This window comes from Candoia aspera, chromosome 9 (assembly GCF_035149785.1).
Source record: "Candoia aspera isolate rCanAsp1 chromosome 9, rCanAsp1.hap2, whole genome shotgun sequence".
Lineage (NCBI taxonomy): Eukaryota > Metazoa > Chordata > Lepidosauria > Squamata > Boidae > Candoia > Candoia aspera.
The window spans coordinates 22,058,225-22,083,649 of record NC_086161.1 but is presented as its reverse complement, the minus strand read 5'-3'; the positions used below and the strand labels follow the sequence as shown (position 1 = coordinate 22,083,649).

At 39.7% G+C, this 25,425-nt stretch overlaps 2 protein-coding genes across 2 annotated transcripts in view; one reads left to right on the top strand and one right to left on the bottom strand.

The window, feature by feature from the left end:
* IKBKB (inhibitor of nuclear factor kappa B kinase subunit beta) overlaps positions 1-11,011 on the top strand; it is a 32,876-nt gene extending 21,865 nt beyond the window's left edge. The window contains exons 13-21 of the mRNA XM_063311096.1: positions 1,147-1,298; positions 1,681-1,742; positions 2,913-3,022; positions 5,516-5,565; positions 6,394-6,493; positions 6,658-6,805; positions 6,976-7,100; positions 9,621-9,711; positions 9,937-11,011. Coding sequence (XP_063167166.1) covers positions 1,147-1,298; positions 1,681-1,742; positions 2,913-3,022; positions 5,516-5,565; positions 6,394-6,493; positions 6,658-6,805; positions 6,976-7,100; positions 9,621-9,711; positions 9,937-10,005 — 907 coding nt within the window. The 3' untranslated portion in view covers positions 10,006-11,011. The remainder of the gene's footprint in view (positions 1-1,146; positions 1,299-1,680; positions 1,743-2,912; positions 3,023-5,515; positions 5,566-6,393; positions 6,494-6,657; positions 6,806-6,975; positions 7,101-9,620; positions 9,712-9,936) is intronic.
* A 542-nt stretch (positions 11,012-11,553) lies between these two features.
* VDAC3 (voltage dependent anion channel 3) lies at positions 11,554-20,722 on the bottom strand. Its single transcript, XM_063311103.1, has 9 exons — positions 20,605-20,722; positions 19,652-19,723; positions 19,302-19,351; positions 16,417-16,569; positions 15,340-15,392; positions 14,704-14,931; positions 13,719-13,869; positions 12,668-12,725; positions 11,554-12,085 (listed from the first exon to the last, which is right to left on the bottom strand). The coding sequence occupies exons 1-9, from the start codon at positions 20,630-20,632 to the stop codon at positions 11,994-11,996; spliced, it is 885 nt and encodes a 294-aa protein (XP_063167173.1). The 5' UTR covers positions 20,633-20,722; the 3' UTR covers positions 11,554-11,993.
* Positions 20,723-25,425: the final 4,703 nt, after the last annotated feature.

Below are 25,425 nucleotides of genomic sequence, written 5' to 3'. Positions count from 1 at the left end.
AATTAGAAGAGAGATTGCGGCGTGCTGTACAAATTATAGAGCAATATTTAGCTGTGGTCAATGAAGTAAAATCAGATTGGTCTGATAGAAACAGCTTGAGATAAAAAGAATCTGAATGACCTGGATATTTAGTAAAAAATTGAGATGATAATTCCTGGTGACTATCTGCATAGAGAGGACAATAGAGAGAGACTCTGTGAGGAATATGCTAGGCATCTGATGGATAAAGGTGCTCAGATTTGCTCTGTATTGGACTCCAGCCTTGAAGCAGAGCCAGTGATAGTTGAGGGGGGCTAAGTCATGCATGGTTATCTGGGAGGAGTTTGATTCTGTTGAGCCAGAGGAAGTGAACAGGGTTCTTGCAGCTGTTAGTTTGGCCACCTCTCCTTTCCCCTCTTGGCTGGTCAAGGCTACCTGGGAAGGGACATGCGATTGGGTTTGGGTGGTGGTGAATTCTTCTCTGAGGGAGGGGGGTGGTTCCGTTGGCTCTTAAGGAGGCAGTGGTGCACCTGCTGAAGGGGCCATCACTCAACCAACCAGTCTGGACGGCTTTTGTCCTGTTTCCAACCCTCCAACCTACTTCAGTAGGCTATGGATGAAACAGATTATCTAGACCCCTTTGAGTCAGGATTCAGGCTGGGGTACGGGATGGAGACGGCATTGGTCACACTCTTGGATGACCTCTGGTTGGTGGTCAGGGGAAAAAAAGAAAAGAAAAATGAACAAAGGGGGGGGGCACTTGAATGCTCTTACTTTTTTCTGTCTTTTTTAAAACCACTATATCAAATCTCATTGTTTGAATTTTCACTTCAACTTTCACCTTAGTGTAAAATTTGTGCGTCAGCAAAAATATTGTTAAAAACAACAAAAAACAAAAGATGAAAAAATAAAATAGATGAGTTAGGGATTATAATGGTATGTATATATTTATATGTATGTATTGTATTCCTTTCTTGTTTTATGTTTATACTCAATAAAAATTAAAATCATATATGATAAAAAAGAGAGTTGCCCTGCTGCACTACATCTTACTTTTAGTTTCAATGGTCTGTTGTAATTAAAAACAAAGCGCCTCCCACCCCCAGTGCAGGGCAGAGTCTGTTGAGTCTCATAGAGGGTGACTCTCTTTCCCTCATGGCTTGATAGGCGGAACCTGCTGCGTCATAACAGCACGCTTTCCAAGATGAAGAACGCTATGGCCTCCCTATCTCAACAGCTGAAAGCAAAGTTGGATTTCTTCAAAACTAGCATCCAGATTGACTTGGAGAAATACAATGAACAAATTGAATTTGGAATCAGTAAGTTTTATTTTCTTTAATAAGACACAAGCAGTTGTTACAGAATTTTAATCCTTTTCCTACTGGTTTTCTCTATACAAAAAACTGTAGCATGAGGAAAATCTACAGTGCATTTTGAATGGTACTTGTATTGGCTTGATGTTCTTCTAAACACAAGCTATCTTCCAATGTACAAATGTTTAGCTTGGTACATGATAGCATGAGCAGAAGTAGAGTTTCAGGTTGCCTAAATCAATGTACTTCCCATCAGGGTATCAGCATTTAAAGTTTTATTGTGCCCTAATGAAAAAAGCTCAAATAATCATTTTATTAATTTAGAAAGGGGCAGTTGATTTTTAAAAAAAAAAATCAAATTAAAACATAGCTGTGTTCCCTTTTACAGCTTCTGAGAAACTACTACTTGCTTGGAAGGAGATGGAGCAGGCTGTAGAGCTTCGTGGAAGAGTATGTTGTAATTAAAGTTGTATTTGCTGGAATAAATATTTTCCCCTGCTCTTGTATAGGCTGGTCATGGTTACTGAAGGAAGAATATTTGAGAGGAAAATAGATAGATACTATGGCTGAGTCTCTCTAGGAAGATTGAGTAGGAGAGATTTGAGTGCTTTTTCTCTGCAGCCTTGGACTTGGGGACAGGGGGGAGTATGAAAAAAAAATTAATGAGAACTTATGAGGGGTAGAGAGCTGATAAGGCATTATTACTTGGAATTGAGAAATTATAGGAGGACAAAGGAAAGAAGACTCAGTAATAATTCAATATGCTATATAAATTATTGAGTCCCCTTTCCTCTGTCCTCTGAATAATTAAAGCATTTCACATCCATTGGCTGCTTTCATATATAGCTCTGAATCAGGATTTTAACCTTGGCTTGTTGAACAAGCCAATATGGGTGGGCCTACATGTAACATTAATGAGCAAACCACAATATTGCTTAGTTCTGTGTATGAACCAGGCCACTGCGCTATACAAGAGTCCTGTAAAATACAACTGTATTACTGTGCTTCTGTGGCAAATAGGCTAAGGCAGAGAGAGAGAGCTTTGCCCAAGTTAAATATAATGTTCCCAATGACATTTGATTCTGGAGTTTATTAGATCTTAGGCACTATACTATATCAACACTATTGTTTGTGTTCCAGTTCAGAATTTGTAAGCAGCAAGTATTGTATATCCCTCAAAGGCTTGAACATTTTAAGCTGATTTATGCTCTCAGACATCTTTTGCAATGTAACAGTGAAAGTCTGTTTTGATTCTACTTGGGTTGGTTTTTGGCTTTGGAACCCAAGAATGATGCTTGTTGCTCTAAGTTTCTATCCAGAGATAAACATTAATCCAAGCAAAATTTAGGCTAATATATATCAACTTCTGCCAAGTCAGGCTAATTCACATAGAGGTTGGGTTCATGCAGCATGCCAGGCCACACTATAAGATGGTGTTGGGTGATTTGTGGTTAAGTTGTGAATACCCAGCCATTGTCTTGGCATATTGGGTGAACCAACCATTTGGTACTCAGCCCAGATAATTCTGGAGCTGAAAAGAAGTGGTTACTAGCTCACTTTAAGACTAAACAGCTCTTGTTCTGTTGTTCCTCCTTTGTTCCCTTTCTTTGACTCTGAAAGGAGGAAGAAGTGGAGCAGCTGGTGAAGAAGACAATGGCCCTGCAGACAGATATTGTGGAGCTACAGAGAATCCCACAAGGCCGGAAACAAGGGAGCTCCTTGGATGATCTGTAAGTAGTTGCTTCTGGTGCTACTTGTCTAGCAGTCATAATCCTGTGGAGACCCTGGTGCTCTCTGAACCTGGTTTTCTTGCAGACGTTTCATTGCCCGACTAGGCAACATCTTCAGTGCAAGCACCAAGGACTCCACAGTTCAACCCTGAGCTACAGATACTCTCTTCAGTTGGTAGTCATAATCCTGCTTAAAAGAATGGTCTGTTCCAGTAGCAATTAGTTTGGAGCAGCAGAAAATGGCCTTCTTTTTCAGGACTGTGTATGATTAGTAAGTGGTGTTCACATGACATGGCTGATCCAGTTAGCTGCTCCCTTGGGGCAAACATTTATCCGTGGGCACCATTAGCACATGATTATAACTGCCTTAGTCAGATTGGAGTAACCATCTTAGATGATATCCTAGCCACCAGAAAAATGGCTGGGAGGTTGTCTGTGGTTTTCAGTAAGAATAACAATAGATCTGAGATGGCCTTACTATGATTAAACTTACTGTGGACAAAAGTTGGGAGTGAAACATAACATGAGTACCAAGCTGGAGTCCTAAGGCATCACTGCTTTTGCAGGACTTTTATAGCAATTTTGTTCGGTGTTGGCCAATAGATCAGATGGTAATCCTTTATTAACCATTTTGTGTTTGTTCACATAACATAGTTCATTGGGAGAGTGAATTAAAAAACCAAGCAGCCCCAAGCTGATTTTGGCTAAAGCTGACTCCCTCCCCGCTGACTGGGCTTGGAAATGCTCTCCATTCCACCCTATTTTAATGTATCATGTGAACAGAACAGTAGAAAGTTTGGCACATCAAAAGCTCATTGTAACTGATAGGCAGCACTGAAAGAGGACTGTAGCTGATTTCAGTTGTGTTTTGTACTTTTTGTTTGTATGGGTTACCAGAGTTTCAAAATGAACCACCTGTTCATCTGATCTGCTTCTGTGTGTGTGACGTGTTCAAATGCTTCCCCAAGTTTTTTTTCCTGCTTCCTACGCATTGATTGAATTCCTGTATTGCACCCAGCCATAACATAAAACTATGTTTTGGCTAGCCTCGCCACTGTGCTTTGTAAATCACAGTTTATGTCTTAATATAATGAAAGACAGCCAGTTGTAGTTTATTTAATACATCACAATTAAATGAAGTTCTAAAATGACATGGGAACTAGCCATAGAAAAACAGCAAGTTAGGCTGATCTGGACAGTATTTTTCTTGTCCTGCTGGGCTATGTCTGCATGCAGGAAAGCAGTCAAATGATCCCATCCCTGTAGTTTGGAATAGTAACAGTAATTTCTGCACAGTGAAACTTAGATTTACTAGATCTCAGTACAACAGACTTCACATGTAGTAGACTTTTGCATTAAAGATATTGTATGATCATGCAAAAGGTGTAAATTGTATTATTTGTGTAATGATGTCATGCAAATTATGTAAATGCAAATAGCAGATTCCCCTGTGATTAATCTGTTAAGACAAGTTTTCACTAGTTTATTTGAAGGGTGGATAGTGGTGATAATTCTGTTAGAATGCAAGTGCTATCTGAGAAAAATGTGAGTGGCACAAATTAAATAATTGTTTTAAAAATGAAGAAAACAAGTATTACTTGATTGTAGTGAACGTGTAATTTTGCTCCATTCTCATCCCGCTTAACATTTCAAATCCTTGTACTCTTTGGGAGATGTGAAAATATGTACCCTGAACTAAGAATCTTTGGGGTTCCAGAGGAGCTTTCTTCATGTGGGACTGCTGTTCTGTGCCCCAGTTTTTGAGATTCACCTGAACTGGCAAATGAGGGGGAATGTTTTTACTTGCTAACTTTACTGGAGGACTGCTGAAGCACAGTGAGGCTTTGCACACATTATTTCCCATTTCAAGACTGAGGACCATCACAAAAGGGAGGCAGAGCAAAAGGGGAGACGAGTTGTGGAAAGAATTGGTCTTGCAATAAAGGCTGTCGCCAAAAGGGATTCAGGGGGAGGATGACAAATCACTTCGCGCATGCTTGAATCTACAACTGTGCATTTCAAAATGCTTTTCTTTATAGAGATGTTGTTGAAGGAGAATTGGGTGGACTGAAGATGTTGAGCTACTGTACTCTGTGTTGCCAGGGCTGCAGTTTGGGACTGGGGAAATATAGGATACAAATTTTGCTGAACCACAAATCCTTCTAGGATCCATTTTCTATTCACCAAAGCAGTAGATTTTCCTCCTTTAGAGAGGAGACAGAGAAATAGGTGACTGAATTGACAGGACTACATGCCTAGAATGGAGTCAAAGGCTTACTCCACTCTTCCTCCTTAACTGCATTGTAGCAGTCGCTTTATCCTTTTTTTTGGGGGGGGGAATCCTTTGTGAGGGGTAGAATGTTTTCTGTGTCACCCAGGCCATATATGAAGAATTAAGCCTGCCTCACCCATTCCCACAGAAAACAATTTCTGGAAGGCAATATTTGAGATCTTTATTGCTCAGTTTTTTTCTTGCTTTTTTTTTTTCAATAGGGAGGACCAGGCAAGGGACTTATACCGGAAACTGAGGGAAAAACCAAGAGGTAAATGTTTTACAGCATTGGAATCTTGCTCTGTACTTTATTCCAAAGACCACCTAATATCTAAAACCAGGGAGAAGCAGCATTCAGGCACAGTTTTCAAGCTTAAATCTTCTGTCAGTTTAACATACTCCAGACTTTTCTTTTTCGAGTTTCTTAATCTGGATTTTATTTTACAAAACATAAAGCACTGTTGCCATTCCAGGAAGTTAATGCGACATAACTCACTTTTTTTATGTGGAAGGGATGGCAAAAATGTGGATTTTTTTTTCATGCTGTTATAGAAAGAACACTGATTTCTAATTTTAGAGAATGCAAGCAAATATATGCACTAAGATATGTAACTTAACATATAATTGTGCCATATTTGATGTAAAATATGAGTCTTCTCTCAGAGTTTGGTGACGTGTGACTATTCACACAAATTAGGGGTGTAACCTTTTTCTTCCTGAACTCAAAACAGTAGGGGTGTGGAATCCTTTGATTTGTTCAGTCATGGAACAGTTGTTTTAAGCAGCTGCAGACAAGTGCTCCATTTGCATGCTCCATAATAACTTTTTAGAATAGAAAGCATTGCACAGCCCTGTAACACAGCAGTATCAAACTACTGAATGTGACTGGATCATATGTTACAGTTACTCCCTTCTGTGTGGCAACCCAAGACTTGTGCTTGGGAATTCTTGGAGCTGTGGACCCAAGGCATTGAAAGCCACCAGGATAGCACAGCTGCTCTTGAGCACTCCAGCAGTGGCAGAACTTAGCTGTCTCTCTTATTTCTTCTCTTGTCTAAAATAGTTCAGCGTGTTTTGAATGCTGCTCATTCTTCTCTAGATCAAAGGACTAGCGGGGACAGCCAAGAAGTAGTAAGGTTGCTTCTACAGGCAATCCAGACGTTTGAAAAGAAGGTCCGCCTCCTTTATGTTCAGCTCAGGTAAGACTCTCAAAAATGCCTTCTAATGAGGACAGTGGGCTGGTTGTTTGGAATACAGCTGGAGTGGGGGAATATTATTAGTGCACAGAGAGCTAACGGTAACTAACATCCTGGCCACCTGTGGTATATCTACTAATAGGTGATTTGGCTGTCACTTTGTTCAGTAACACAGTGGTCTGCAAGCAGAAGGCACTGGAATTGTTTCCTAAGGTGGAGGAGGTGATGCTGCTTATGCACGAAGATGAGAAGACAGTTGTCTGGCTTCAGGAGAAACGACAGAAGGAGCTCTGGAACCTCCTGAAAATTGCATGTGTGAGTGAAGGGGAGGTCTCATTATCTGATCTACTTGGTGGGAAATGCTCAAGTTCCCTAGTATTGGGAAAGAAACAAGAACTGTCATGTTGATATAAAGGCATCCCATTAGCTACCCAATTTCCACTTTGCGTGCAGGAAACAACCTTTCTTCCTTTCCCCTTCTGCAGAGCAAAGTCCGTGGGCCGGTCAGTGGAAGCCCAGATAGCATAAACATATCGCGTCCTAATAACCCTGGTCAGCTGCCACTCCAGGTTACTACCCCACACAGTAATTTGGATTCTGGGATGAAAAGGTAATGGTGAAAATGGTTAACTTCCAGATTGGAATATCTGGGCCTGCAGTTGAAGTGGATCAGTTATTTAGCTACAATTTAGATCATTTCACACGGTTGTACTTCAACTGTTTCCGTTACTCTTTGAGGAAAAGGTCTTTAGTGCCATGTTCCAAATTGAGTCTCTTTTGAGTTGAACTTCATAGACCTGCTCATGTCGTTTCTTGGCAATAGTTTAGAAATGGTTTCCATCGCTGTCTTCTGGGGTTTCTTTTACTTTCCAGTTTACCTTGAAATTGGCCTTCTGTCCAAGAAGTCTGTCATCTGACCCAGTCCCATTCAGCTTTTTGAGATAGCCAGGGTCAACCACGTGCTTGCCACATGACTTCAAGAGCTATAACATGGAGAAACAGGCACCTATTCTGTTTTGCATTGAGATCAGTGCCCTTTTGAATTGAAGCGACAATCACAAGAGGTTGATCTTGCTTGCAGAAGGGGAGAAGGCATATGGGTGACATGGTCCCCTTCAATATGCAGGATCATATAATGCAATAGAAAAATACCTAAATCTTTGAACACCTATGATCCATCCATCCAGGAGATAAGAGCCTTTCTTAGCACATTATTCAGTTATATTTCTGTCTGGCTTTTAAAAGGAGAGATGAAAATATACTTAAGGAGTGGGAAGTGCTACTGCTTGTCCATTTTCAATTCCACAGATTACTAGTGTCAAATAAATGTCTGTATTCCCTTTTAATACATAATACGTTTTTGCTCTTCCCAGTTCAATGTAGTCTTAAATCCTTTGGATGTTCTCTTTGCTCTTAACTCCTGCAGATCCCACCGTCAACTGAACCAGACAGTTGGTTGGCCTAACCATTTGTCTGCTTTTGACCAGCAGCTGTTTATTTTCAGCTGTGATCTAGAACCTCCTCAATTTAAAATGTGTGCCTCCAAGTTCTGATATACAACATTTCCATTTTGGCACACAGTCCATTCAATGCACTTTGCTCACCCCCCACCCCACCCTCAAAATAGAAGCAGCTGTTGGAAACCACACTGCCCAATATGTTCAGGACAGCCTTACTGAAATACCTTCAGTTCACAAGGAAACTTACGTTCACTTTTTTTAAGAGATAGGAGACACTTGAATTAATAACATGATGTGTGACAGGTAATTTCTCTGATTTGTATTTAATATTAATATGCATAGATTAGTAGTGATCTCTAAAAGCAAATTTGTATTGATTGTTAACACCAGCAAGTTCTTTTGGGCATGAGTATTGCGTACTCATGTAAGGGGGAAAAACAAGTGAACCATATGTAAATGGTAGCAGATTTTGGCGGCAGAAACATGGTTCACCAAGAGAATACTTTATTGTCTCATCATGGGTACATGAGCCAAAAAAATTATTCCACTGTTCATAAAAACGTTTACTTGTTCCCAGTTATCTTTTATGGTCTGCACCTTTGTTCAAAGTTATGATGGTGCTGAAAAAATAACTTTATGGCCCATTTATGACTTTCGCAATGTCCCTTAGTCACGTGGTCACCATTAGTCAGCATGTGTTGTCCTGTGCCTGACCTGTGTTTTTTATTTTGCCCCTTACAGAGCAGAGAGATTGGAGAGGAAGGGATTGCAAGAGAATAAGCTGTTGGCTCTTCTACACATCGAAAGCAATGCAACTGTGCTGGCAGCCCAGGGCTGGGAGCCGTGGGTGTGCTATGCTAATTGCTTACAGTACTCTCTTGAAACATTTTTCTCCAATCTCTCTGCTCTGCCAGACTGGGGGAGGGGGGGAAAAAAGCAAGTGATTTCTGTGGGCAACGCTGTTGCAAACAGTTCTGTTGGGGGGTGGGGGGAAGAGTCAGGCAAAGGAGAGATTGCCTACAGAAATTGCTTGCTTTTTTCCTCCACCCCTTGCAGAGCAGAGAGATTGGAGAGAAAGAGATTTTAAGAGAGTAAGCTGCTTGCGTAGCCCATCCATGGCTTCCCCCCCCAGGTTGCAGCGCAGTTGCATTGCTTTTGAACTGTACAAGTCATCAAGCAGGCACACGAGTGTTCCAAAGATGGGGGGAATGGTTAGAAGGCAAACAAAAGCTGTGAAACTGAGTAGCCTAGTCTTTTTTCCCAGCCGGAAAGCACAGTTGCAGTCGTGATTTCCCACTTAGCAGCCACTTTGCTTAGCAGCAGAGTGGTTGGTCCCAATTAGGGTTATTAAGTGAGGACTGCCCGTAATAGAAACTGGCAGAATCTCAAATATATCTATTAATTCAGGAGCTTTGTACTTATTTTCTTGAACACTACTTAACAACATAGTGGACTGTCCTACAAAACTCTTTGGAGTTAGAAAAAAAATGGGTATTGTGCAAAATAATAAAGGACTATTTTAGTTGGGCTGGTGCAGACCTCTGCAGGATGAAAAGCTTGCTTGCTCCTGACAAAAGTATGCAGTGATTAGGAGGTGGCATTTCTTCACACCCAACAGTTTTCTTGTGAAATGTTATTGCAGAGTTCCCTTTTATAATTTTGTCTCTTAGTGACGATCTCCTGATGGAATCTCATAGCCTCTGCAGTCAGCTGGAGAATGTCATGCTTGACACAATGAAGGATCAAGAGCATAGCTTTATGGTAACATCTGGTCTTCCGCTATAAAGTGATGGGTTGGGAGAAAAGTAATGAGAGCAACTCTCACTTTTCAGCCAGCTAGTTATATTTAGCCCTGCTTAAACAGGGATAGAGGAAAAGTTAAAAAGGGGGGTGGGTGGGATTTAGTTAACTCATATCTATCAGTGTGTCTATATGTTAACAAATGCAGAGTACATTAATAGGGACATGCATTTTCTTTGTATTTAGACTTTGGACTGGAGTTGGCTGAAACTTCCAGCAGAAGAAAGAAAAAGCCTAGAACAAACTCAGATGTGAAAATGATCTTAATTTAATCACATAAAAATTATCTTTCTATCGTGTTGATGACCTGACCTTACTGTAACTGCTGTTCTTGGTGAGAAATCTATGCTTGCAGCCTACTGGGCGACCCTAAGTGATGTATTTGATTCTTCTTCAATTGTATATAAACTGTATTTTTCTGTATAGCTTTAGTTTAAACTGATACTTTGGGTATAAGCTGTCTAGTCTAGGCTCTCAGTGGCTTGTTCACCTGGTGGTGCCTGTTTCCATAATAACTGCTGAATTGCAGACCCTGAAGGTAGGTTGACATTCATTTTGCTACATTGATGTAGGTGAGAAAGATTCTCCGCTTCCAGCAAGGAAAGAATTTAGACACTCCTAATATGAGACTCCCACGCACGACACAATTCCCTGTTAATATTGCTCTAAATATACTTGTGGGACAGAAGCTGCATTGGCTTCCATGTGAGCCATGAACCTTATAATAGGGGGATAAAGGCCAGCCCATGTATCAGTATACACACAGGCTTTCCTCCTGAAGTCATTCAAATGAGTGACATTTGCAGGGACTATATGGAGCCCTCTGAGCATCTAGTTTTACAGCTTCCTCAATGGAACTTTGCTGTCCACACTACTTTGAGAGAGGCAAAAGTTCATCAGAGAAATAAATGATACTGAAACCTTATTTGATTATTGTAAGTGGTAAATTTACCACTCTTCATCAAGTCTGCATGATCAAAAGGTTTTGGTTCCTCTAACCAGATGTTGCGAAGGGTTATAGTTAAAAAGCTGAAAGCAGTGAAATATCTAGGATAGTGTTTCTCAACCTTGGCAACTTTAAGATGTCTGGACTTCAACTCCCAGAATTTCCTAGCCAGCATTCTGGGGAACCACCAATGAAATAAGTGGATACATTAAGCTTACATTTTTAAATACATTATTAAAAAATAATCACAGTTTGTGCCTTTAGAAACTGAATCTTTTCCCAAGCTGTGTGCTCTGTAGGCCTCAGAAATCAATTTTTTAAAAAATTGTGCCCTCCAAATGCAAAAAAAGTCTCCGTTATTTTATTATTTTTTTACAGCAGGCTGTGATGGAAGAAAAATATATTGTTGTAATAAAGGCTATAAACTGCAATTTTTAACACAGAAACAGACTTAACACAATGGCTATTTTATTAATTTATTTGTTAAGCAATATTAATTGATAGTATTTGAAAGGCACACACTCTGATGATGCTGTTCCTCAAGAGAGGGAAATAGCAGAAAAAAATGCAATTATCCAAAACGGCCAGTGCTGCTATTCAGCATGCCTTCCTCCGCTGGTGAAGAACGGAACGTTTGGTTTGCCACTGCAGTTACTCTCTATCAAGTGCTACGTACAAGAGTTTAGTTTTCCTACTTGAGAAAGCAGCAGTTTTAAATAGTTTGCTTTGACAGCAAAACTCTGAGCTACAGAAAGAAATGTCATGCGACCCCTCCAACCATTATTTTCCTATCTTTACGGGTTGGGTCTGAAACAGAACATTTAGGATTTTAAAGGTAGCATTAATCAAACAAAGGATTGGGTTCCAAATGTGATTTCATTTATTTCCATTTTGATGCAAAACCAGAGTTTTCACTACAGCACAGAGACCGGTTTTACAAAAGATCATGAAATGTCGGACATGCACGATGTGATGAAGTAACACAGAAGGATGGGGAAGTGGGAGATTCTTCCTTTAACCAGATGCTATGCTGTCTTCTGAGGAAACTTTTAAAATAACTGAGGAACCGAACTGAAATGTAGCACAACCATTACAACTTCCATGCATTTCTTCAAGTATTGCCCTTCACTGGGTTGTGCTCTCCAGACTTCAGTGTTGGGGGTTACAACAATTCTTTGGAAGAATATCAAGTTCACGCTTTTTGAAGTTTCATGGAAGAGTTTAAGGCCAGAACATGTGGGGTTTATTTTCTCCTTCATCTTCCAAATAAAGATCTAATACTTCATCAAAACCTACATTAAGCTTCCAGCTCAAATCCCAGACCAATTTTATGGCCGCCAGTACTGAAATTCTTGCCATCAATCAAAGTTGAGAGAGTCAACTTCACACCTGGTAGAAATATCATGTCATTGTTAGAGAATGCAGCAGACCACTTCTAGTCAATAAGAACACAAAAGACAGGCAGGAGAAGCCCAGCGTTGGGAAAGCTGAAGCAAACAGTGCCAGGTCTCAGATTCTAAGCTTTGGTTAATTGCCTATCTGCTTGCTGAGGAGTTTTGCCTGAGAAATCTCCAGACTAGCTTTGGTTAATCTAGCTTCCTTCCCTTTATTTCCCCTTTGGTTCTTAGGACAGGACTCTCTCTCGGCATGATTGCTCACCGTGTGCAATAGCACGTACTGTTCTTTGTCAGATTCATATACTCCACTCCTGTGATCCACATGGAATGCCACTGAGCTATTCTGAATTTCAGCTGATGTGGCCTACATGCTTTCAAGCCAATGATCACAATCACAAGAACTAGAAACTTGCTTTTTAAAAATTCCATCCCATGCTGGTCTTCCCTAAGGTTTACAAAGTGCAGAACTTTTCAGTATGTTTTGACTGAAAGTTCTGCTACATTTACATACTCTTTGTACTCTATGGTATTATTAAAATGAAAACATTCAGTATAGAAAAAGTCATTAGCATACCAGGTCGGAGGGTCTGAGTGTAACCAAGTCCGATGAGGCTGGCGTTATTCACTTTGGCCTAAAAAAAAAAAAGTGCAGCACATAATGATACATGGGTTCTTTCCTAGGACAAGTTGACTCAATCAAAGTTGAGAGAGTCAACTTCACACCTGGTACTTATGTTTATGTACAGTATATATCTTGAAAGCTGAAGTTTTCGAGGACTAGAGCTAACACCTTATAGGGAAAGGCTAATAACAATTGGCCATATGGAAGTTTTGCTGTGCAAGGCTTTTACTTCAGTGACCTTGGACAAAACAATAGTGCCATAATTATAGACATAAATCTTGCTCTTGGGTATGAAATTAATGGGAAGTAACATGAGATTTTTGGAGTCTAGAGGCCATAAATTACTTGGGTTGCCCACATTCATCATTAAATGAAAGGCTAAATCTCTGTTAGAGGTCAGTGATAATAAAATTAGTTTTTTTTCCACCCAAGTTCACAGACCCTCTGAAATCTATCCATGGACCTCAGGTTAAGATCCCCTCCTTTATACACTTAGCCCAAAGCTACCATCAGCAAATTATCATATATACATTTTTGTAAGCTAATAGTGTTTACTGAAATATACAAAACAGTTCCACAAGAAGATCCCATGAGTGATAAAAAGGAAAGGTTAATGCCACAGTGTTTTCCATCATGGAAATGAATTAAACCAAGAAGTAACAAGGTGCAACTCATTCCCATGGGATGTTCAGAAATCTTGCTAAATGATGGCTTAGTGAGATCTGAATAACGTGTGCTTCCCTTCAGTTCTGCTGTTCAGTGTCACATCATCCAAACTTTTAATTGGCTAACGAGTGAACCTCAAACCACAGTTCCCAGAGCTCGCTAAACTGAAATCAACTACAGCAACTGGCAGATTCAGACAAATCACCTACAAGGAGTTTCCAAACTTCTCATAGGTAAATAGGAGGAAGCGAGAAGGGGGAGAGAGAATATGACATCCAAATGACTTCATTAAACAACACACGGTTATAACATCCTAGAAACATGGCAAAATTCTTACCGAGACAGAGGCTTTCTCATCCAGCTGATACTTGGTGGCAATACCAAACCGAGTGTTATTACTACCAGCAGTCCAAGCAAGGCTTACAGATGTTTCAACCTTGTCATTAACCTTCTGGTAGATTGAGCCACCAAATTCAGTGCCATCGTTCCTGTTGGTAACAAATACCGTTTCATTTCTGCCCCCACCGAAAAGAATTCTGCTTCAGTTCAACTTGCCTGCCCACTCACCCTCCACACCCTTTGCTTCCCCTGCTCTCCTTCAGGTAAACAGAGACTGACAGGAGTTTGAATAATCTAACTGAATAATTTTCTTCTGGCCTTGACATTCTCATAATATATTCAACGCTTTAGAGTTCAGTGAGGTACAAAGGTTCCTCAAGAACAGTTGGAATTAGAAAAAGTTTGGAAGGGTTGTAAAAACATCTCAAGGGATTTCTCCCAGCTGCATCAGGGGATGGAACAGCACATATGTTTGGTGCCACGTTAAAAATCACTTAAGCCACGAAATCGGAAGTCTGGTAGCACCTTTTCCAACTAACCTGTTTTATTGAAAGACGTGAGTTTTCATCAAGTGCTACCAAATTCCTGATTTTTTGCCACAGCCCTCCTCCTACAATGTTTGTATAAGCCACAGTGTAGTACAGGGAAGAAGAACTGGGGAGAAATATAAATAAAGACTGGCTTCTTCAGGATGGACATTCCTACAACCAGTCAATCAGCTGTCTCTGCAAGCTCTGACATGTTCAGTTATTCTCAAAAGGTAAGGCCTTTTTCAAATTCAAAATAAAAGCTCTAGCAAAATCTCCACTGATAGGACAACTAGAAAAGAAACCATCTGTTTCAGGTAAAGCAAGACATCAGTTCATTTAGTCTGCACCCACCCCTCCAAGGACAGAGACTTCAACTGTGCAATATTTATTGATTTAACTCTCACACACACATGAACACGCATTTAAGCCCCTTTGACTTCAATCAGTACTTACACATTTGTATGCAGCTGAAAATCTGCTGCCTTGTAGCCCAAGGCAAAATTATTCTGTGAGAGTTTGGATTTGGCTGTGTCAAAAGCCATCTGATAGCCAGCAAGCCAACCATCATAGCCCAACACAGCCCAGCCATGAATGGTTGGTCCAGAGAGATCTATGTCAACATTACAACCTATATTAATAAACTCTCGTTTGTAAGATGTCTTCAACTTCCCACTTTTCTTCCTGGCAAAGGAGAGTTTAAGAAGAACAGAAGATGGAGTCAGGTTGTCTAGTATGTAGCATACAATGTATTTTATTGACATTTTCTATTAAATTTTAGAGATCAAAACTCTGCCAACCCAATGTTATGAAAATAGTCAGCAATACAGTGCCTGTAACAGTTAGATGGCACCTGTGGAATCCCAAAAACTGTATTTTATTTACATGTTAAAGACATATTAAATAGATGTAGGCGGAAAAGCATCTAATACATCATCTAATTCTGCCTCCCACATCCTGGTATTTTCTGGGAGTTCCAGGAGAGGGAAGGGTGTCCTCACGGTTTTAGAAAAGCTATCCAGATGTTATACCACATCCTATGGGGAATGGATATAACCAAAGAGGTCCTACTTCTAGAAGAGGAATACTTACCCCGTATTTGGTACAAACATGGTTTCAAGACTCAACTTCATTCCCTCAACCAACTGGAGTGAAAAAAGGAAAAGAATACATTGGTTCTTTCTCCCCATAATATGGTTACATTTTTATCCTGTTTTATGATCCTCTACTTAACATTTCTTGTTCTCTCTTTTGGTAAATCACAGTAGAATGTAACACAAACAAGTGAAATAACACATGTAATGGTGATCCCAAAAGCTGTTGTTTTGGTTTTACAGACAAGGCACAGTTCTCATTTACCACTATAGCATGAAGCTCCTGGGTTATCTGAAATTGAGAAAAATCTACCTCAAGGCCCTTCAAAAACCTAAGCAGTATCCAAGCAGAACTACTATGTACATATACTGAATGACACGCTTCTTCAGTTACCAGAAACTTAACTGAGATTCAAAAAAACGGAGAGCATCTTAAGTTCTCCCCAAAATTGGGACTGGTGGGGTTTACAGCAGCCTCACTATTTTGTCACATGTTCGGAGTACACTCAGAAAACTCCTGCTCCCTGTCTTTAGAGCAGTGTTTTTCAGCCTTGGCAACTTCAAGCTGTGTGGATTTCAACTCCCAGAATTCCCCAGCCATGCTGGCTGGGGAATTCTGGGAGTTGAAATTCACACAGCTTGAAGTTGCCAAGGTTGAGGAACGCTGCTTTAGAGACTGCGAGATAAATCCACCCGTGCCCATCCTCAGATATTTTTTTAAATTCTCCAAGGATTTCAACAGATCTCGTGCTACCCATGTTCATTTATTATTTATTTACTAATCAAATATACACGCTGCTATCACAGGAGTCTTGGCAGCTCACAAAGTAAGAAAATACACTAACAATATAAAAACATAAGATAATGTTACTCAAATTATTTTTAATTTTTTATGTATTACTTAATCTAGTATGAAGATCTGATCTAAGAAAAAAAGATGTGAGAAAACAATTTTTTAAAAAAAATGTCCTCTACAACACACAAAAATCTGTTTTATTCTGGGCAGATTAAATTAAGTGCTTCTTGATTTTTCCCTCTACAAGACGTGCCGTAACCTAGATTCTACCTCTCTTACCTTATCTTCCATGGTAAGCTCTGTGCCCAAGGTGTTGTCGGTGTTCCATTTCTGGGTGAATGTAAGTCCATAATCCTTAAATTTATACTTAGTCTCAAGGCTGCCTGAGGCTTTGCCTGTGTCTGTGTTGGAGGAGCCAGTGGTGGTAAATTCCTGTAAACAAATTGCATTTGTATTAAGTTGGAAAGATTTGGGGTTTGACTAATGATACAGCCTCCATCTACAACATGATTTGCAGTTCCCGAGCAGTATTATTGATACAATCCACTGAATTTCAGGACCTTATCAAGACATATTTCTCCTGTCTGAGGTCTTATAATTCAACTTGTTCCATGACGGTGCTAAAACGACATATTTCTGTACTAGTGACAAACACAAGGACATTTGTTAAAGGGGTCTATTAATTCAGCGTCAAGCTTTCCCGATCCTTTCCGTTCTGGAGCCTTTGACTTAATTTCAAAAGAGGATGTCAGAAAACAAGAGGGTACCAGAAAGAGACAAATGCTCCCCACCCATTTCTGGCAATTACTCTTCTTGTTTCAGCCATCCTCAGCAGAGGGGAATAGAAAAAATGTTGCCCGTCCCTATTTTAGTAAAACAGAATACACTTAAAACGACTATACCTTAGATCATGTAACACAAGGTAGATGTTTTTAAATCAAGTATGTGATAGAAGAAACAAATCCCATTGTTCCAGGCTAATATATCTTATCTTGAGAAGTGTTGTAAAAACCATACATTTCATGCCTTCAATAGGTTGAAAAAGCAGCATCTGATCCATTTATGGCAGTAAGGCCAAAGTTAAGAGTGATGGCAGCAAGCTTGCATTCTGCCTAAAGGAGTTTACATTGCCAGATGGAGCCTGAAGACGAGGGATGCAGTGAAACCTGTTCTCTGCTGCAACTCCTCGTGCAATCTATGCCCCAAATAATTGCCCCCTCCCTCTGCTAGGCTAGCATTCTACAAGTGAGCTCTACTGGGAGAAAAAGCTGCAGAAGAGAAGACGGCAAGACGACTAACAACATCAACGGTTTGCCTGCCCTCTTGGGACAAGAAATGCCGTTGGGGCAGACCATATTAGAACAAGCGGGATGCTATGATTTTGCCTCAGCTTTCTGTCTCAATGCTTTGATCCAGCAACTCTTTGCACACTCCAGCAAAGTCAAGGGTCCCCAATATTTCAGCTTAAGAAGTTCTTGAAAGCATTCCTTGAAGCAATGGTAAATGCCCTGGCCCATTTCCTCCCAACGTATTTTTATTTAACGATGGTTTCTTGAATAAATTACCATGGCGACATTCATACATAATGCTAAGCCATAAACCCTGGTTTCATGCATCCCAATGGCCAGACTCATATCATTGTGCTAAGCCAAAACTAAACAAACCAGGCAGTGGGTTCACACAATATATGAAATTATCTCAAAACTCCAGCAGTTCACGAATCAAAAGGGCCAAGGCAGTACATGGAACGCAGAAAGGACCAGCTAGAGAAAGGAACTGGATGCAAACGATATGGAAAAAAATAATAAAGTTCACCACTGAAATAACAGGAATTAAGCAATTTGCAGAATTATATTTTATGCCTCAATTGAGTGAAAACTGGAATGGTAATAACTATACTCTGCACTTTGAATCAATCTTGAGAAGATGCTGTCCTAACAGCTGCAAGACTTTAAAAAGGTAAAGGTTTCCCTTGACGTAAAGTCCAGTCATGTCTGACTCTAGGGGGCGGTGCTCATCTCCGTTTCTAAGCCTTGGAGCCGGTGTTGTCATAGACACTTCCGGGTCATGTGGCCAGCATGACGACTCGGAACGCCGTTACCTTCCCGCCGAAGCGGTACCTATTGATCTACTCACATTTGCATGTTTTCGAACTGCTAGGTGAGCAGGAGCTGGGACGAGCAACGGGAGCTCACCCCGCCGCGCGGTTTCGAACCGCCGACCTTCCGATCGACAGCTCAGCGGTTTAACCCGCAGCGCCACCGCGTCCCAGACAAATTTCAAAAACTGAACTCCCCACTAGAAATCCCACACTGGGCAGCAGAGATGCAAATAAAAATGCATCTACCAGAATGTATACCTAAGCTGCAACATCTACAGTTAATCTAATCATGGTTCAGGCCTTTAGACTGATTTTAATACCCAAGCCCAATGCTAGAGTTAATCATGGGGATTTCCAAGCACATGAAGAACTTATTCCATCTCTCCCGTGTAACGTTTGGGTTGGGGAATGGTGCAACAGCTATGCAAAGCCTGACATTATAAAAAAATGGGAGATCTGACCAGATGGAACTCTTTTGGCAGTTCCAGCATAAATGGTTCAGCTTAATAATGCAACAGTTAGAGCCTGGTTACCATATATTTTTTAACCTTTGGAGCGGCTTAGAAACAGACTGGGTCACAGTCCAAGTAAATAAACCTTAACACAAAGCATATAGGAGACAAGAGAATATGTTGTATTCTTACCAGCTAATTACACATCCAAAAACAGTGTTGCATGAAAAAAAGGGGGGGAAATTAAATTAGCACTGTTGATCCATCAGTAAAATTTGATTAATCCAATATATTGCTGGATTTCCAATAATATCAATCATACTTATATAATTATGTATTCCTTCAATTGTTTATCTCTCCTGCTATAACTATTCCAAGCATGGCAGACAAATGCACAATAAAATTGCCATCAATCAAAATCTTTCTTTGCCACTTACTATAACCATACTCTAAAATATTAAGCTGTGAAAAAGCCAAGTCACAAAACATTGATGGGCAGGTAGGATTTGGGGATCCTGAAAAGGAATGCTTGTATGCACTACTTCAGTATTACCGAGATATTCCTACAAACCCTTTTGTTACAGAAGTTATTTAATAAGGTCATTACTTACCACTCCGCTAGAAGATTTGGTCTTCAAATCTAACTTGACCAATCCAAACCCTGAAATTAACAACACATACCAGAATAAATGATGTGATAAACAGCATACATTTGCCTGAAATAGGTACAGTAGTTGTGAGGCATTCCAAGTGAATGCTTGGATCCTGAGCACTGCAAAAAATCTTGCAAGTTCAATGTTACCTAATACTAAAGTTAAAAACCAACATTTCTTAACTTACCTCAAAAGAGGATTTTCCTGAGAGTCTATATCACTCGAATAATCTGTAATTTTTCTGGACAGCCAGTATAAGGTTGAGGTTAAAATAGCAAAATTGGGTTTGTGGGCATTACATTACTCACCATATCCTTTGTTGAATATGTCCCTAGCAGACTTCCCCAGGTCACAATAACATGGGGGAATATTCATGGGGTCTAGAAGAAGCAAGATTACAACAGATTTAGAAAGAGCTCAAAGACACACATGAACACAACTTCAGTGGTTCTCTAAAGGCCCACGAACAGAAAGTACAAATCGAGTTGTACTTTATATATCGCAAGTGATGAAGTCCTGATAGTCTATTCGCAGACCTTTAGAGATACAAGTCTAGTGCAAAGTATGTTGAGAAAAAAAAAAAAGACATCCAGCAATTAGACTGTAGCAATACATTCCTTCCAAGGCACTTCCCTCATTTGTATATCCTTCCAACAATAACAGTATGACTTTTTCAAAAATTCTCCATCCCTGCCCATCCTTCACTATTTTTTTGATCCCAATTTTCTTAACTCCTTCACAAGAAATTTCCAGGCCTGTGGGGAGCTACAAGTTGGAAAGAGAGCTGAGGCTCAACAGGGCGCCTTGTTTCTCTGAGACAAGACGTTGTTGCGTTATTCCTAATTTTGTACACTGGGACCAGCTCTTTAACGTAATAAATTAACGCTAAATTGGCTGCTGCCTTTGTAGTGTGAATCTCTTGCCTCTTTCTTCCACTGACAGAAATGAAATACTGTCCACTAACAACCTTACTGCTATTAAGGATGTTTTCCCGCTTCTCCAAAAGCTCAAGTTTTTTTCTGAAATTTGCTCGACAAGCATTTTAGTCTTGCCAGATGTGGCTCCCAATACAGCCCCTCAAAAGGCAACGCTGGTCAAACCAGAACTCCTTGCAAATGTTCCACAAAAGGCAAGAGCAAAGCAATAACTTTCTTCAGGACTCTTGGTTTCTAAATTGCTTACTTTAAACGCTTGAACTTCCATAAGAATAGACATATTTATATGTATATAGACATTGATATATATCCATATATATATCTACCTGAGACTCTAGGGTTACAGCTGAACATGGTTGCAGACTCAGTATTTCACAGTTTAGCTCCTAAAACATTTACTTCTCACTGTGAATCTACAGAAGGACTCTCCTCTTTTAAGTGTACCTGCCAGGGATGGAAGAGGGGAAAAAAACATGTGTCATTAGAATATCATAACCAGTACTTGCAGTGAGAGACCTGCAATACAAAATACTTTTTTTACTCAAAATATAATCCAAGTTTATCTTTTTTTTTAAAAAAAATGTAGGTTTCATATTCTAAAAATTGTGAACCGCTGATCCCAAATTTAATTCCTTTGATGCGTTTAGAATACTGTTCCAACAAAGAGGACCTAATGCGTGCCTAGGCCAGGGTGGTACAACTGGTACAGCATTATATTTAAGACCAAGGAAATCCAGATCTCAATTTTGCCAAGCTACAATGTTCCTGGGTAACTCTAAATCAGTTCCCATCTCTCAGTCTAAACCTATTTTGTGTGATTCTTTTGTCATCTCTATCTTTAAGTCCCAATAAGCTCAATGAATTTCTTGAATAATTTTGCTTAAGCTCAAAATACATTTGAGTGTGCTAGCAACACACTAATTCAAAATATTATTTTCAGAGCCACCAACTTCTATGAAGATCAAAATCAGCATATTGTTAAGTACTAGATGTACATTCCTATATTCTGTTATTTGTAGACCAGGTATTCCAGTATCTCTGAAAAATGCATTTTCACCTAAATTTGGATTATTAACTGCAACCTACAACCTCTCTATCTTGAAAAATCAGGATGAGAAGTTTAAAAAATAAATAAATAAATACAATCAGTGGCAAACACTATTGGCTTTATCCCAAATAAAATTCCACAGAATAAGCACCACTTCAAATATGTAGGAGGCCATCATGAACAGTAAGTGAGGAGAGCAGGGTCATGCAACATATACCATTTATTTAATTAATCAAATTTATATGGCCACCCATCTCACACAAGGTGACTCTGAGTAGCAGACAATGAAACCAATGATTTACACATATTATAATAAAACCAATTAAAACAATTAAATTATTAAAACCAGGATCGCAGGAGGGTTAAAATCAGAATGTTACATGTAACATAGACATTGTGTGGGCTCCCTACTGTCAGGGGATCCCCAGGCCTGATGAAGAAACCATGTTTTGAGAGCTTGATCGGACTACGTAAAGGGTCATTCCAAGTGTTCCAGTGATGGTCTGACCTTGAGGTGTTCCACTTCTGGAACATTTAGGCAGGTCTAGTTTGAGGTCAGACCATTACTGGACACTTGGAATGGGCCTGTTCTGAGGTTATGACAACCTATTCCTGGGTCAGAACAGTGCGACAGAACATTTTGAACGCTTCTAAGCATGAGATCATATATATTTTAGGGATGTAAACATATTATAAGGAAGTGTTCCAATGTGTGGATTCTAAAATGTATATAAAAATGTAACTAACACAGATGCATGCTCCCTCCAGAATACACTTTCCATCTGAGCACTGGCATAATGGATGATACTGGGACATTTCTTGGGTATACGGTTTAAAAAAAGAAAAGGTCACACCCGTTGTTGTAATATCTTTGTTGAGAATTTGAAAGCAAAGAAATCTGCTATTTGGACTGACCATCAAAAGGACTTCTTTTTTTAACTGTATGGCATAGCAGTTTGGTGTTCATGCTGCTTTTTTTTTTCTTGCTGGGAAATCCTTGTGAGGTCCAGCAGCCAGATGTGTAGACTATTTAGCTGTGACAAGTCACGTTGCCCGGGGTGCACCACGAGGAGGCTAGTCTACTGTACGTTGCACCAAGTTGGGCTGAGGGTGACTGGCCCAAGGTCACCCAGCTGGCTTTCTTGCCTAAGGCGGGACTAGAACTCACAGACTCCTGGTTTCTAGCCCAGCACCTTAACCACTAGACCAAACTGGCTCTCTATTTCTGATGTGAAAGAATTCAAAAGGAGTCCCCATAAAAAAACAGATCTGGAATGCACTTGTCATCAATACAGAGATTTCAAATGTCATGAGAGTGTGGACTACCCTCATGATGCTATGCTTATTTTATCAGAGCACATCCTTTTTCATGCGGTGAGCTACAGATATGCAGGTTAACTGTTATACCCTGACGAATAAGCAGTTGCAAGCTATGAGCAGCAGGATATAGGGAACTGTGGGGAAGAACACAGTTCTACAAAATGTCACAGAAGTCCAAATAGGGCATTGTGACAGGATGATCCTGGGCCACCCTAAAAATCCAACACCTGTGTGTGTGCAGGCAGCAGTGCAGTCAAGACTGGCATAGCACCAAAATGAAATGCATTGGATGAGCTTATGAACAGGTAGCCACGGGTGAGGTTGCAGCAACTCTATCAGCTGAGGCACTGCAAGGAAGAAAGCAATGGCAAACTAATTCTTCGCATATGCCAAGGAAATTCATGGAAAGAAGCTCAACAAGAAAGAATATCATGTTGCTAACTGATGAGACACATACACATTTGGAGGTAACTATCTGGCTACCAGGGAAAAGCAAAGCGCTTTATCAAATAGATCTAGGCAGTATGACATGACTGAATCAACATTTCTGGGAAGTCCAGTTGCTGATGCAGCCATACCTGAAAGAAAGAACTTACTGAAAGCATTCAAGATGGGAACGTGGAAATACGGATATTGTTAAAGTGGAAATGACACAGTCTGGACAAAAATGTTAGGCGTATGTAAACTAAAGTGGACAGGAAGAGGCCATTTTCGATCAGACAAATTCAGAATGTTCTGTGCTGGAAAATGAAACTCAGAGAAAAACATGGCATAGCAATTATAATTCCAAAACATACTGCTGCATGTGTAATGGGATACAACCCAGTCTGTGACAGAATAACCAGTATTCAAGAATGGGTACTCAGTTTCACAATTATTCAGGTATATGCACAACAATAGATGCTGAAAAAATTGTTGATGAATTCTATGGAATATTACAACAAATAATAGATCAAATACCCAATAAGGATGTACTGATAATTATTGGCAACTTTAATGCAAAAATTGGAAAGGAACCTATATTGAAAACAGTTGGAAAATTTAGATTAGAACCTGCAATGATGCAGGACAATAGACTTTCATATAGAAAATGGGCTGTGTGTTGCTAAGACGTTCAACAACGCAGTTCAGAAAACTCACAATCTGGTGGGGGGGAGGTTTGCAGGGGGAAGAGGTGAGAGACAAAAATCCTACTTTTTCAAGCAGCCATCTATTACCGCCATTCAGACCTCAAAAGTTAAGTGCAAGGAAATATGGCTCACACAATCACAAAGAGCTGTTTTGGAGAAGTTCACCTCTCTGCTGAAGAGATTATGATGTTTCCCATTTCTTAAAACAAAATCAGAGAAAGAAGCAGCACAAAAAGGAAATGATTTCATATTATTTTCTTTGACATTCTGCGCTTTGTGTATTTTGAGTTCAAAGCATCCAGTTTCTAATTTATACAAGATATGCTATTTGTCTCATTCACAAAGTTTTTGCAAAAGGGCATTTCAAATCATAGCCCACTCCATTTTTTCTGCATGTGCTTGCTTTGTCTGAGTAGCTTCTACTCTGATTGCTAGTAGGGAAAATAGGAACATTGTGTAAGAAAGCAAAACTCACCCTTGCACTGATGAAGTGCTCAACTAAAACTGTATCATGTAGCTCAGTCCCACCAGATGTTAGTTCATGGCATGAACTACCAGGTGAGCACCTTCCTGATTTTCAACTGCAGTGCCACAAGCTTAGCTGCTTATGTGAATGACAATATTCCAAGCTGGGTTCAGAATGGAGTACTCTTTCATACTGCTACAGCAGCACAGCATTTCCACAAACTGCGATAAAGTACCAAAAAGTTCAAATACCAACCCACACAAAATTCAGATCTGGTATTAACATGTACCTAACCAAATTCATGCATGGTAACCCAGCCAATTGCAAGCTGTAACTATTAGAAACTTTTAAACTAAGTTATGTCAACCCATCATAAAATAGTTTTTAAAATAAACACTGGAATTCATTTACTTCCTATTATACCCTCAGTATAAAAGAATCTGCTTCCTTGAGGCACCAGTAAATTCCCCTTTTAATTTATGTAACAAGTATGAGGGAATTTGAGCCCCATCTTCCTACACCATACTATAAATAAATAAGTCATGTTAATATCCTAGCCTTGCCTAATCTGGGTTTACACATGTAACTTTTATTTGTTTGTTTGTTTGTTATTTCAATTTATATAGCCGCCCATCTCAATATACGACTCTGGGCAGCTCACAGACAATTAAAAAAACAATATAAAACCACCAAAACAACTCAAAGCAATGGTTTTTAAAAACCAATTTTTGGGGTTTGCAGAATAGATTGAACCATAAAGTAACCAAACTGGTAGGTTTACACAACCGGCTAAGTACAAAAATACTAACAAAGGTTAAAGCTAGTCATGTGTGAAAGCAGCTTTAGCTGACTTACTAGAGCAATGTTTTTCAACCCTGGCAACTTTAAGATGTATGGACTTCAACTCCCAGAATTCCCTGGCCAGCAAAATAAATATGTGTATATAAGATTTATGTTTGTACATGACTCTAAATAAACAAGAATGTGTCTAAGTATTCCTAGATACAACCCATCTGCTGATTCACAAGAGCCTCAGGAACTAAAACTGACGCACTTTATACACGGTATAACATATGTATCCTCGAATACAGTCTCGCATATGATTTAATAGAAACTTTAGAATATATTTCAAGAGGTGAAATAGACAAAAAGAACATTGTTTTGACCATGTCAGGAACACAAC

Bases quoted from the DNA above. Each gene is read 5' to 3' on its own strand.
- VDAC3 (XM_063311103.1), bottom strand. From the start codon at position 20,632: ATGTTCAGCTGTAACCCTAGAGTCTCAG. The intron at 19,352-19,651 runs GTGAGTAATGTA...TGTTAATTTCAG, and splicing joins CATATTCAACAAAGGATATG to GGTTTGGATTGGTCAAGTTA. The intron at 14,932-15,339 runs GTAAGTATTCCT...CTCCTTTGCCAG, and splicing joins ATGTTTGTACCAAATACGGG to GAAGAAAAGTGGGAAGTTGA.